This window comes from Ovis aries, chromosome 8 (assembly GCF_016772045.2).
Source record: "Ovis aries strain OAR_USU_Benz2616 breed Rambouillet chromosome 8, ARS-UI_Ramb_v3.0, whole genome shotgun sequence".
Taxonomy (NCBI): Eukaryota; Metazoa; Chordata; class Mammalia; order Artiodactyla; family Bovidae; genus Ovis; species Ovis aries.
This window is the reverse complement of record NC_056061.1, coordinates 57,760,845-57,774,477: the sequence shown is the minus strand read 5'-3', so window position 1 is coordinate 57,774,477 and position 13,633 is coordinate 57,760,845. Positions and strand designations below refer to the sequence as shown.

General features: G+C 37.1%; 1 protein-coding gene across 1 annotated transcript in view; it reads left to right on the top strand.

Annotated features, from left to right (window-relative positions):
- Positions 1 to 13,633, top strand: part of MOXD1 (monooxygenase DBH like 1) — a 94,766-nt gene that overhangs the window by 29,347 nt on the left and 51,786 nt on the right. The window contains exon 4 of the mRNA XM_027972473.2: positions 70 to 153. Within this exon, the coding sequence (XP_027828274.1) occupies positions 70 to 153 (84 nt within the window). The remainder of the gene's footprint in view (positions 1 to 69; positions 154 to 13,633) is intronic.

The window sequence follows — 13,633 nt, the reverse complement described above, 5'->3', positions numbered from 1 at the left end:
TTTAATAGAATATCAAGACAATATGACTTTTGTCCCCTTCTCCTGTTTATTTGTTTATTTTTAAGACAGATTCCCATCCCAAACAAAGGTACGACATACTGGTGCCAAATGTTTAAGATTCCTATGCTCCAGGAAAAGCATCATGTCATAAAGGTATGTGATTCACTCACAAGCTAAACTTAATTTGTATGAATGGAGGAGAAATTGTTGTTCTTAAAATGAAAATAATAAATTTATAGAAATGATTTTCAATTATTCAAAAGTCACCTAGAGAGCAAGGAATCGGCTTATCTGAATCACCCACTGTCCTAAAAGTTACTGAATTTAACAAGAAACTTGAGTTGTAGCTAGTATTTTATGTTTTGTCTCCTAATTTTATATGCTTAAAGGTTAAAGTTTTGGGATGCATTTGTACACCTCTGGTTATTTCTTAGGTAACAGTTCAACAATTAGAATTCTTGAAATCGCAATTTAAGATAATGTATTTGTATATCAATAAATTCTATCCAGGAAGTTTACATTTCCTACAAATATTGTTTGATAATATCTGCTTCATTGAAAATACTGCATATTTTCATAAAAGTAATTGTTACAGTATTTTTTTTTTTGAAAATAAGAAAATGAGAAAATTGTAGTGAATTTCTACAGTATTGAAAAACACAGAATTGAGTAATAAATAATGCCTGATTTGCCTGTGACGTATAATTTTTATCTAATTCTCACTTCCTCCAGGGATAGGTCTCCCAAAACTTTTGCATCTAGTTAGTGAATGAACAGGTATTTTTTAAAAACTTAGAGGTCCTTGCCTCTGTGCTAGCAATTATTGGAAAATTCCATAGAGGTTGAATATATGATCCATGCTCTCAAAGAACCTACAGTGAGATTGTGGGAGATGTGAACAAGACACAAGAAGGAATAACATAGAATTACATAGTGTACACAAACTACTGCAGACAATCAGAGGGCCAGATACTGCTGACTTTTTGTCGTCCCCTAGACAGAGAAGGTAATGGCACCCCACTCCAGTACTCTCGCCTGGAAAATCCTATGGATGAAGGAGCCTGGTGGGCTGCAGTCCATGTGGTCGCTGAGAGTCGGATTCGACTGAGCAACTTCACCTTCACTTTTCACTTTCGTGCATTGGAGAAGGAAATGGCAACCCACTCCAGTGTTCTTGCCTGGAGAATCCCAGGGATGGGGGAGCCTGGTGGGCTGCCGTCTACGGGGTCGCACAGAGTCGGACACGACGGAAGTGACTTAGCAGACTGTGTGGTAAAGCAGTGTACATGCAAGAAAGGGAGAAGCTTCTAGATTCTAGAAGGAAACATGCAGGTTTAAAGAGCTCTTTATATGGTCTCTTTACGTAGTCTCAAGTAAGTCACTCTGGGGTAATGCTGCCTGCCCTGGTTTCCTCATCTGTGAAAAGGCAGTCAGTCATTCCATTTTTCCTGCCAACCTCAAAGCATTCTGGCAAGAGATGGAAACATTGAGCACATTCGATAAAGTGATTTAAATTTGTTAATTTCTAATATATTTCTCCAGTGGCACAAATCTGCCTTTTGTTTATAGAATGACTCATAACTACTTAGAGAAGCAAAAGGGGTAGGTTGGAGAATGATTATTGAATTAAATAAGTAGTCCTAAATCTTTGTGGGATATTTTTACAATCAAATTTACCAACAGTGTGACTGGATGAGTCATCCACCTCCATGCAGTGTTAGTTTCTGTTTTTTGTGTGTGAAAGGAGAATGCAAATTCTAGTCTTCTATGCTTAATAGTGCCTGAGTCCTTCCCTTAAACCAATGAAAAGCCTTTCTCAGAAAAGAGAATGTTATGCATGCTGTGTGTCACTCTATAAAGTTGAACTGGAACCTGGCTTAAAGGTCAAGTATAAAATTATTGGTTAAGCACATGTTTCACAAAACAGGTCCTTGATGCATTTTTCAGCAAATGTTAATTGATAAGATGTGAAGTTCTTAACCACTTACATAAATGCATTTTTTCTTGTTTTTATTAATGCTAATAATTAAGTTGAATGAAATAAAAACAACTGTCTACACTTAAGGAATGGCACTATATGTTCTGACCCTCTGTGTAGGGTATTTGCTTGGTACCTCATCTAAGAATTCTTAGTTTTCCCATTACAAGCATATTATAGTAATGCTCAGATATGTGTGCATCTATTATCTAAGGATATGCTTAGAATTAAGTACTTTGGGGTTCACATTGCTGTTTCAAAGGTATAAAAAGGAATCTCAGTGACTTGAAAGACTTTGGAAGTGGTTTTTTTTTTTCATGTTTGAAGATCTGTAAGAGGACAAAAATTCTTTACCCTGAACAAGAGGGGTTTTGAGTGAGGGAGGGTAGCAGATTGGCAAGCAGAGCTTATACAAACTTTTGTGGTTACAGGGCAGAAGGTTGGTGACTAAAATTTAAACTCAATTACTTCTCATGAATGGGGCCCCCTTGTTGCCTTAGTGGTAAAGAGTCCGCCTGCCAATGCAGCAGATGCAAGTTTGATCCCTGGGTTGGGAAGATCCCCCACAGGAGGAAATAGCAACTCATTCCAGTATTCTTGCCAGAAAATCTCATGGACAGAGGAGCCTGGTGGGCTATAGTCCATAGGGTCACAAAGAGTCTGACATGACTTAGCAACTGAACAACACAACGAAAAAATTATTTGCTACTAAAAGTATGAAATAATAAGGTAAGTTATTTGTAAAATTATAAAATAAGAAAGGTAAATAACTTAATCTGCAGGAAAGATTGGGTTATGATATAAATTATTGATGGTTCCAGTTCACTTGTGATTCCATTTTACTGATTTATATTTTGATGATATCAAACAAAGTTGAAAATTATGACTTGAAAATGTTGCTGTTGTCTGATGTCATATACAGAGATTGTGGAAAAAAAAATTCTTGTTAAATTATATTAAAACCACACTTCTCATAGGAGATCATCTCTGTGATTCCTTCTTGAGATTCACCCTCCAGCCCATCTCTTCATATTTAAGCATGACCCTATTTGAGCTTTGCCAAATAGGTGACATTACCCCCAATTTAAAAATTTTTAGAGGAAGTGATTCTTTCCACTCTCTTTTGTTGTTGTTCAGTCGGTCAGTCATGTTCAACTCTGAGACCCCATGGATGCATCATGCCAGGCTTCCCTGTCCTTCACCATCTCCCGCTCCCAGAGCTTGCTCAAACATGTCCATTGAGTCAGTGATGCCATCCAACAATCTCATCCTTTTGTTGTTCCCTCCTCATCCTGCCTCCACTCTCTTTAGTTGGTATAATATCATTATCACAATTAATAATTGAATATACTCTGCTAGATGCTGGGGCTATCAATTTTTTTGAGGAGCTTTTCGTGTCTGCAAATTCTCCCCATAAACTAAACTCCTCATTCATCTGTTTAAATCTGATGTCTTAATCAATTTAATAAATAGCTGTTGATGGCTTATTATGTTAAAGAGTAGGAAAAAGAAAAACATCCAGGTTGAATCATCATCCTTAGTCATCTCCCCTTAAAGGAGATGTCTCCCTAGTAGGAAGGCAGTAGGTAGGTTCTGCATTTGAATGGGCCTGGTTTGAATCCTTCTTTCCATTAGTCATTGAACAGCAGGAAAGTTATTCATCATGTATGTAAAACTCAGTTTCACGATTTAAATAGGAACAATGCTTTCCTAATGGTATTGTTTAGAATAAAGATTAAATTAAATAACAGGCTTAAAAAATTTTATTAGCAGTTGCTACAGTATCCAATACAGAGGATTCTTAATAAATTCAATTTCTATTATCAGTCTATATATTTTCAGTTTTGCTCTCCAAACAACTTTTCATTGAAAACTACTATTTTTGTCTGACGGCCCAGAAAAGGAAGAGCATCATGCTAGAAGGTGGACTATTGCTGAGTTTTAAGAGAGGATTTCTTTTACTAGTTGTGTGATCATGGGAAAATTATTTACTGTCCTGTACCTCAGTTTTCTCATCTGGAGAAATGGACATACTAGTTCTCCTCTAAGAGAGCTGTTATGACCATTAATCAAAGAAGTTTAATATTTGTAATTTAAAACAGTGCCTGGCACATAGCATTTGTTAAATAAAGTAGCTAAATAAAATTATGTTGATCACTAGTGATACACAGTTGCTAATCTGTTGAATATCTTGTTGGGTTTTTGGGTTCCTGTGGGATTCCAAACCAGCTAACCTTTTCTAGACAGAATTCTAAATAAAACCTGGATTGTCACTTGTTTCATTTAGGCAGGCCACTCTGAGAACTTTCTGCTCTGGAAAAATTGAAATTGAGTGAAAAAAACACTCATGTCTCTCTTCTTCAGCAGTAGATACAAGAAGGGAAATCCTATGCTTTCTACTTGCTGCTGGACAGCATATCTTTCTTGCCATTAAATTAGAAGCTGCTGCCCTTTTCTGTTGGTGGCATTCATAAATCTGTGTGGTTTAATTTGGGGGAATGTTTCCTGGGATAAGGAAACTAAGCACAATTGACATTGAATACCCATGAAATGTCCTTGAAGCCAGAGTACTGTATACCCATGAAATGTCACTCAAAAATCAATTTTCCTATGCTAGACACACAGCGTGAAACTGTGACTTTATACACGATATTAAATGAACACTGCTGCCCATTTTCCCTGTCACATTCATTCCTTCTTCTTTCTTAAATGAAAGGACACCATCAAATGGAAAAATTTAGCATTAACACATTCTGAAACATCAAGTGTGATAGCAGGTCTCTATTTCTGAAAATGTGTAAGACTTCATAGCTAAATTTAGTAAAATGTGGGAATTCTTGGTGTCAAAATACATATATTGACAACTATTAGAGTGATTTCTTCTCAGTCTACTTCCTTTTCCCCCTTGAAATGATATTTCAAAATAGATCTTAACTGGTGTGATTTTTTTCCCCCTGATGGAAATAACATGTTGGTTTCTCATCAGGATGCTTTTATACGGACTCCATGCTTTAGTTCTCATTCTTTCACTGTGTGTTTACCTTCTGTTTCACTTTATTCTGTGGCAGACTAGTAGGTATTTATTATTGACCATTGACTGAACGATTGTTTGTTTTTTCATCCATTTTCGTTCCAACTCCATAGTACTTGTTCAGGTTTCCTGGTGTTTCCCTTTTATCTTTTATTAATTCAACCATATTTCCTAAAGGCAAGCTTTGGCTCTCCAGATAGATTTATTTAGTATGTTGAAAAAAATTAATTTTAAAAGTATGCTTTGTGTAAAAATACTTTGCATTCCTCTTAAATAGTTTGCAACACTGTATTTGGTTATTTGGCTCAGATGGTAAAGTGTCTGCCTACAATGCAGGAGACCTGGGTTCAATCCCTGGGTCAGGAAGGTCTCCTGGAGAAAGAAATGGCACCCCACTCCAGTATCTTGCCTGGAAAATCCATGGACGGAGGAGTCTGGTGGGTTACACTCCATGAGGTCGCAAAGAGTCGGACATGACTGAGCGACTTCACTTTCACTTTCCTTTCCCTTTTCTTAACATCAATGTATTACGATTGACATCTGTGAATTTTACCACGATTGACAAGACAGATGGTTTTTGACCTTATGGGAAAAAAAAGATCATGTGATAAAATCATAAGAATCCTTTTCTTTGGGATTTTGTCATCCAAAATTTACAAATACCAAAATAATTTTACCTTTATGTCCAAATATATCTGAAATGTTATATATCTTTTATCTACCAGAGAAGAGTTGAAAATACTTGGGTGTTTACTGTAACTGTCTGAAACCGTAACTTGGAACAGAAGTTGGTAGGAGCACCGCCCCTAACAATAATGAATTGACTCAAATTAGCACATTTTAAGATTGTTGACTTAGCTTCTCAGTGTTGCCAAGTTCTTTCTAGATCCTCTTGGGTTACATAGACTTTACAAAAACATTGGGGATTGTCTAGCTACATGGGTGTTCTTAATAGCCACTTGAGAGTGGAGGTAATTGAATTCACTTTGAAAGCATGTCTTTTCATGGAAGTGATTTATTGCTAACTCTGTCACTAATTAGCTTTCTGACCTTAGAGAAAGTACTTAACCTCGCCCTGATCCTCAAATTCCTTGTCTATAAGATAAAGGGATTGGACCAGATGATTTCAATTGGCTCTTTTTTACTTCTAAGTATCTATGGCTTGCTGAAAACTAAAACTGAAATCTGTGTGGGGGTTTGAATGCCCTGTGGTGTGACTTCCTGATATGCCTGATTCTCACCATCCCTGGGCAGGTGCTCCAGGGTGAAAACGCTTAGGACCCCACTGCTTCCTTTGATGTTAAAAGTCCTCCTTCTTAAAGTTAAAAGTCTCCTTCTTTAGTTCCTTGGTCATGGGCTTAGTATATATTCTTTTTGTAAAATTGATTTTTGTTGGAGTACAGTTACTTTAATGGCAACCCACTCCAGTACTCTTGCCTGGAGAATCCCATGGACGGAGGAGTCTGGTAGGCTGCAGTCCACAGGGTCACAAAGAGTCGAACACGACTGAGTGACCTCACCTCACCTCACCTCATAGTTGCTTTACTATGCTGTGTCAGTGTCTACCGTATAGCAAAGTTAATCAGCTTTATATATACACATACATATACCCCCTCTATTTAGGATTTCCTTCCTATTTAAATCAGCATAGAGCACTGAGTTCCCTGAGCTATACAGTAGGTTCTCATTGGTTGTCTATTTTCTACATAATATCAGTAGTGTGTATATGTCAATCCCAACCTCCCAATTCATCCCACCCCTTTCCCTCCCGCCCCTTAGTGTTCATACGTTTGTTCTCTTCATCTGTGTCTCTATTTCTGCTTTGCAAATGAGATCATCTATACCATTTTTCTAGATTCTACATATAAACACTAATATACGATATTTGTTTTTCTCTTTCTGACTTACTTCACTCTGTATAACAGTCTCAAAGTCCGTCCACATCTCTAACTCTTAGCATATATTCTGAGGCTTAGGTTTCCATCTATAAAGAGGATAACAATAGTACTTGTCTCAAATGGTAGCTGTCATTATAAAATGAGACATTATGTGTAGAGTTCTTATGTGTTTGGCATATATTAGGTAGCTCAGTAATTACTAGCTATATTCCCAGTTTACTTTGGTTTTCAGATACCTCTAAATCTTGGAAATAATCCAAATAAAATAATCTAAATAAATAAACAATGAAATAAATCTAAATATTGGGAATAATGTCCTTCTAAAAATAATAAGGATTGAAATTAAGAATGGCAGGGTGAGGAAGGCTCGTAGGTTGGCATAGCGCCCAGGATGGACTCTGGAGATAGGTAAGGGTTGTGTTCTAATTCAGCTTTTCATTAACTGAATGATCCTTGGCAAACTAAACTCTGTGCATCTTCAGTTGTGAGGTAGGAAAAATAATTTCCAGTGAAGATGAAATGATTACAAGTGAAAACACCTGTTCCATAATTGACTCATAATTGCTTGTTTTCTTCTCTTGATGGGGATTATAGAGATGGATGATTATGAATTCATCTAGTATTTTCTCATACTTAAAGTCAGGATTGCCCTGAAATCATGGTAGGCAGTCAGTCTCTATTTTATTTTGACGAAAAGATTCCTTGGGAATTAGATTTCATAGCTTGCTTCCATTATTCTAAACCAAATGAAATCTAAGCTAATTTCCTCCTGTTCTTGTCTTACTAAGGATAAAAACCAGCTGGTGACTAACCTCTGGGAAATATTCTTTCACATTCTTAGATCGCCCATTAACTTTCCACTCTATGGCCTTAAAAAATTTTCCACAGACATAAAAAGATAGTTATTCTTCTTTGTTGCTCTTCTACCACCCAACTCTACACCCAATCTACTCTATCTCTTTTTTTAATAGTCCAAAAGGTTGGACTGCAGAATTGAAAAGCATTAGCTTATTTATTGATAATTATTGGCTATAAAAGCTGGTAAATATTTTGATTAACAGCACTTCTTTTGAAATAGTATTAAGAAGGAATTCCCTGGTGGGCCAGTCATTAGGACTCTGGGCTTTCACTACAGGGACATAGGTTCCATCCCTGGTCAGGGGAACTAAGATCCATGCAACCTTAGCAATAAATAAATAGAAATTTTTAAAAAATGGAGTACTAAAATATTTAGGTTGGATTCTAGATGTTGATGGCACAATAAGATTAAGAAATGTGGAAATATTAATATATGAATGACTTTACTTATATACAAAGAAGTATGTAAGTAAAATATTTTTTTGCTACTTGAGATATATTATCTTGTTGGATTTTCACAGCCTCCCTCTAACACCACTTTCCAGATGAACACAGTGAGGCATGGCATGCATAAAGAACTTGCTTAACTTTACACAAGGTCTATGAAACAGAGGCAAGATTGAACACAGGTCTTCATAGCAAAGCTAGTAGGTCTTTTTCTCTACAATACTACTAGCCCAGGCCTCTTGATTTTTCTGGGTGATCTATGCCAGTGGGAGCCTCCCCAGTGCTCAGCAGTAAAGAATCCCCCTGCAATGCAGGAGACCCAGGTTCAAACCCTGGGTCAGGAAGATTTCCCTGGAGGAGGTCATGGCAACCCACTCCAGTATTCTTGCCTGGAGAATTCCCATGGGCAGAGGAAGCTGATGGACTACAGTCCATGACATCTCAAGGAGTTGGGCATGACTGAATGACTGAGCACACATGCACGCATATGCCAGTGAAACATAAATACTACTAGCCCAGGCCTTTCTAGGTGATATGTGCCAGTGGAACTTGATTTGAATAAGCTCCTCAGTATCCAGGCTGTGGATACTTTTGTATCCTATAAGATCTGTTCCTAGACAGAACCTTCCATAAATATCAGTATAATGATCCGGGGAACTGAGTTAGAAAAGATTTGCATTAGGTTGACTAGGTGAAGGATTATGCACATGGGTACAATAAGGCACAGAATGTTAGATCTCTGAGATGATGTTAGGGAGAAAGGAACTGGAAATAATTTCAGCGGGAAGAAATGCTACCTGTCTTACAGCATAAGGATGATTGGAAACAAGCCCATAGCCTTCTGTATAAGCTGAGGTACAGTCATCTTTGGAATTAAGTGAAAAAATGATAATGACTTATTTTGTTCTCTTTCACTGTATAAAAAGAGACTTGTGAGAAAAAAATACCAACATTTTCATCCGGAAGTTAAATGTATGGCAAAATGCCTAGAGAGCAAGGACCCTAAAAGCAAGAAGAGCCATGTTGTTGGAGAGAGGTCTAGAAATGTTGGTCTCTCTGAATGACCTAAGAATCAGTCTGAGTGCGGGTTCTATCCTGCAGTAAACATTGGTCAGCGGATCAGTCATGTGTCTGCATCACAGTGCTTCTCGTAAGATAGAGTTCACGTAAACAACACAACTCAAAGGCTATAAATCCATATAACTGAGAGGTTGTCCTAAGTGATCTTGAACCCTTAAAATTCTATGGCTAGTTAAATATTGAAATTGAAAAAACTGGAAATGTATCAAATAAATGGATACATTCATAAAGTTTATAAGATAAACTGTAATAAAAAGTTACACTAAAAATTAGAAAGAGTGTGAAGATGATTTGTGTATATTTCCGTGGGATATAACACACCAACTTTGCTTTGATGTCTATTTTCAATGTAAGGAAATTGTATACTTATCAAAACAGGATGCCATCCATTTAATGACATCCTTTTTAATGCAACATTGAAATTTTTTATAGTTTTTATGAATGGAGCTTTTAGTAAAACGGCACTAGTCGTAAAGAATCTGCCTGCCAATGCAGGAGATGCAAGAGACACAGGTTCGGTCCCTGGGTCAGGAAGATCCTCTGGAGAAGAAAATGGCAACCCACTCCCATGGACAGAGGAGCTTGGCGGGCTATAGTCCATGGGATTGCAAAGAGTCAGACATGACTGAGTGACTGAACACATTACAACAGAAAAAATTATGTATGTGCTAGAAATTCAGTTTAAATAAGAGTTATTTACTATTCAAGTTTATAAACTCAAATTATAGAATAGTTTTATACAATCCTGATCAAGTTATAAAAGATTGCACTGTTGTGGATCTTTATCAAACCTTTCACTACATTTGAAATGAATGTATTTTTATGTCAAAAATTCAGAATATACCTGATTTTAATAATGTATATATATTTTATGAAGAAGAATGTTATGCTCATATATCAAAAGAAGTTATGGTTGAGTCTTGCTTCATTGAATAATTCTGTTTTTCTAGATTCATAACCTGGGGTACACATTAGAACCATCTGGATGAAATCTTTAGGGATAGAATCCAGACTTTTATGTTGCTGTCATTTGCACAAGTTCCCCAGATGATCTTGAAACAAATCCCATGGTTGAGAACCAGTGTTTTATATTTATTAAAATTTCCCAGGAGACCATATTTAAATTATATTTTATAGCACCTAGTAAAGTGCTCTTCATATTACATAGCATCCATGCATATTTTTATAGTTATACACTGTTTTAATTAACAACTATTGTAAAAATTGAACACACATCAAATGTCTCCTGTTGAAATGCACTGTTGTCTGCACATGAAGAAGATTTAAGCAATTTATGGTTTTGAGATAGTTTGTTCCTGATGCATTGCATATTTCTTTGTGGAAGTGGAGAGGCGAAAACACCAGCTGTTTCCTGGAACCACAGCTGACTTTCATTATAAAATTTCAGTGAACTAATTCAGATATAAGGGATACTTTCTTCTATGAAGGGAAAGGTTTATGTTCTAGTGAAACTTATACATCAAGTTAACTCTATACATTAACGTTTATAATGTAATGGATCCATTTTAGAAACTGTATACGGAAGGCCACCTTGCTGACTTTTAAATGCATTCCATTACCAACAAAGAGATATCTTTTCATCAGTGTAATCTCACTGAATTGCTCTGTGTGGAATCATAAATATTAACTAAAGTCCAGACCATGTAAATAATAAGTACATAAATGCTACCAAAAGCCTCTCAGCCTTTCACTTAATGTGAAGAAGTCTTACGAATATAGAAGAGGTACTTTGCTCATGACATATTTCAGAAATCAGGTGTGTACTTAATACACTATATGCTTAATCAGTGGGAAGTAGTCCCTCAAACTATCCTGTAAATCACAAAGAATTATCAGTGAGTGTTTAGTGAGTACCCGCTTCAGACAATGCTATGTCTTTTGTCAAACACAAGGTGATATAAGACATGGCCTTTCACCCCAGTGATCTCCTAGTCTAGATGGGGAGAAGAGACACACACATGAATGAGAGAGAAACCCTAAAGCTGGCAAGCGAACATTGCTGTCAAACGACATAGTACAGGCAGCGAAGGCGAAAAGAAAGGAGTGAAGGTCTGGGCACAGTCCCACGCCATATGGAAAGGATCATCTTGGGAGAGTACAACCAGATGGATCTTAGGTAAGAATCCAGGTGTGGTGAGGATGACCAGGAGACAACCCCTTGTTTATGTGCTTAAACGCCAATATAAAACTAGATGAAAGACACTTACTGAAAACATCATACATTCTGTGAGTCACCAATCCTCGTAAAACAGCCTAGGAAATAAGTAGTATTATTATCCTCATTTTACAGATGAGGAAACTGAAGCCCAGAGAAGTAAGTTGCTCATTGCTGGTACTTTTCCTGTTTGTATACTTTTCCCCAAGGAAGAAAGTGTATTTAAAACATATACATGGACGAGCACTTTTGCTGACTTAATCTCAAAATATGACTATTTAGGCCCGTGGCAAAAAACAATCATTAGCTGAAAACTAAGATTCTTGCTTCAGCAGTAAAGTTTTGAAGTTGGTCTGTGCAGAAGTTTCCATCTGGTCCCACATGTGGCAAATAATCCTCAATGCTCCAGCCAACATCTGTCTGGGCTCCAGCCGGCCAGCAGCTGCCGGCTGAACTTTAAATCCATAGTCTGGTTATGTTAGATTAGAATGCAGAATCCCAGCAGTTACTTGTTGTCAGGGTAACTGCATTTTTTGATCAGAGAATGCCTTCATACCACACCAAAGCCCCTCATGTGAAATATTGAAAGGGACTGTAGACTATGGCTTTCGCTACCTAAATGGGGTCACTGATTTTATCTTGAATGATACCATTGTGTAGCTTTGTCCCCAGTCATGAACTTACAGTTTTACTTATGTTAAAACTCTGGGTAGTTGCGTCAATGCCCTCCAAAATAGAAACCAAGGCTACCTCTTAATTGCACACACATGCATATAAGCATTTAGTTCTTTAACGAAAAGCTGCAGACAGTTCCTCAGAGGAGAGTGATAGCCTTTCAGTTCTTGTGGAAATGAGAGGTCTTTCCCAAGAGCTCTAGTCACTGTAGGGTGGCTTGACTGCTGAGGTTGCTGGACGTCCATTCCCATTGTCAACGTCAGCCATGTTTCCTCAGTAGTTTGCAAGTATGTAATATGTGTGGGCTTCTTTATACGAGAGGTTTGTATCACTTAGTTCCTTATTTTATAGAATCATGGACCTGGTAAGGATCTCAAGAGAGAGTTTATTCATTTATTGCCTGAGATTTGAAAAAATACTGCTTTGAAACGACCCTCCAAAGAAGAATATTTCTCATAGTTATTAAAAATTTCCAAATCTATCTTTATTCATGAACTTGGATATTTTCTCCATGATAGCTGATCTTAACATCATAACTTCAAGGCAAAATTAGTTCTTTTGAATGGAAACAACACAGTTTTTCATCACATCAATAAATACAGTGTTATTTATTATGCTGTTATTGAATATGCTTCTCATATGTTTTATGATATTGGTATCAGTGTATGTTGTTATTGTTCAGTTACTAAGTTGTATCCGATTTTTTGTGACCCCATAAACTGCAACATGCCGGGCTTCCCTGTCCTTCACTGTTTCCCTGATTTTGCTCAAACTCATCCCACTGAGTCCATGATGTCATCCAACCATCTCATCCTCTGTTGTCCCCTTCTCCTCCTGCCTTCAGTCTTTCCCAGCATCAGGTTCTTTTCCAATGAGTCTGCTCTTCTCATCAACTAGCCAAAATATTAGAGCTTCAGCTTCAGCACCAGTCCTTCCAATGAATATCCAGGGTTCACTTCCTTTAGGATTGACTGGTTTGATCTCCTTGCTGTCCAAGGGACTCTCGAGAGTCTTCTCCAGCAACACAGTTCAAAAGCATCAGTTCTTCGGCACTCAGCTTTCTTTATGATCCAGCTCTGACATCCATACATGACTACTGGAAAAACCACAGCTTTGACTGTATGCACCTGCAAAATGTAGATAATGATTCTTGTCTTTTCAATGTTATTCTGAAAGTGCTTTAAAAATACTGATTTTAGAAAACAAATATGCGTTGATTGGTCCTAATGTTCCAGCCACTGTGCTAAGTACTATTAATACTTATACTGTTTTGCAGAGAAGGAAGCTAAGGTTCAGAAAATTTAGTTGTCTTTCCTAATGTTACAGAGGATTTAGTATTATAAAACATATTCACTTAGCAGTGGGAGCTTACACAATATATTATACATACCAAAGTTTCAAGGACCCTGTCTTTGCAGTCATTTAGAGCTGGTTTCAAATCCTGGCTCTCCCATTGACCATTTGTGTGACCTTTGTTGTTGTTATTGTTG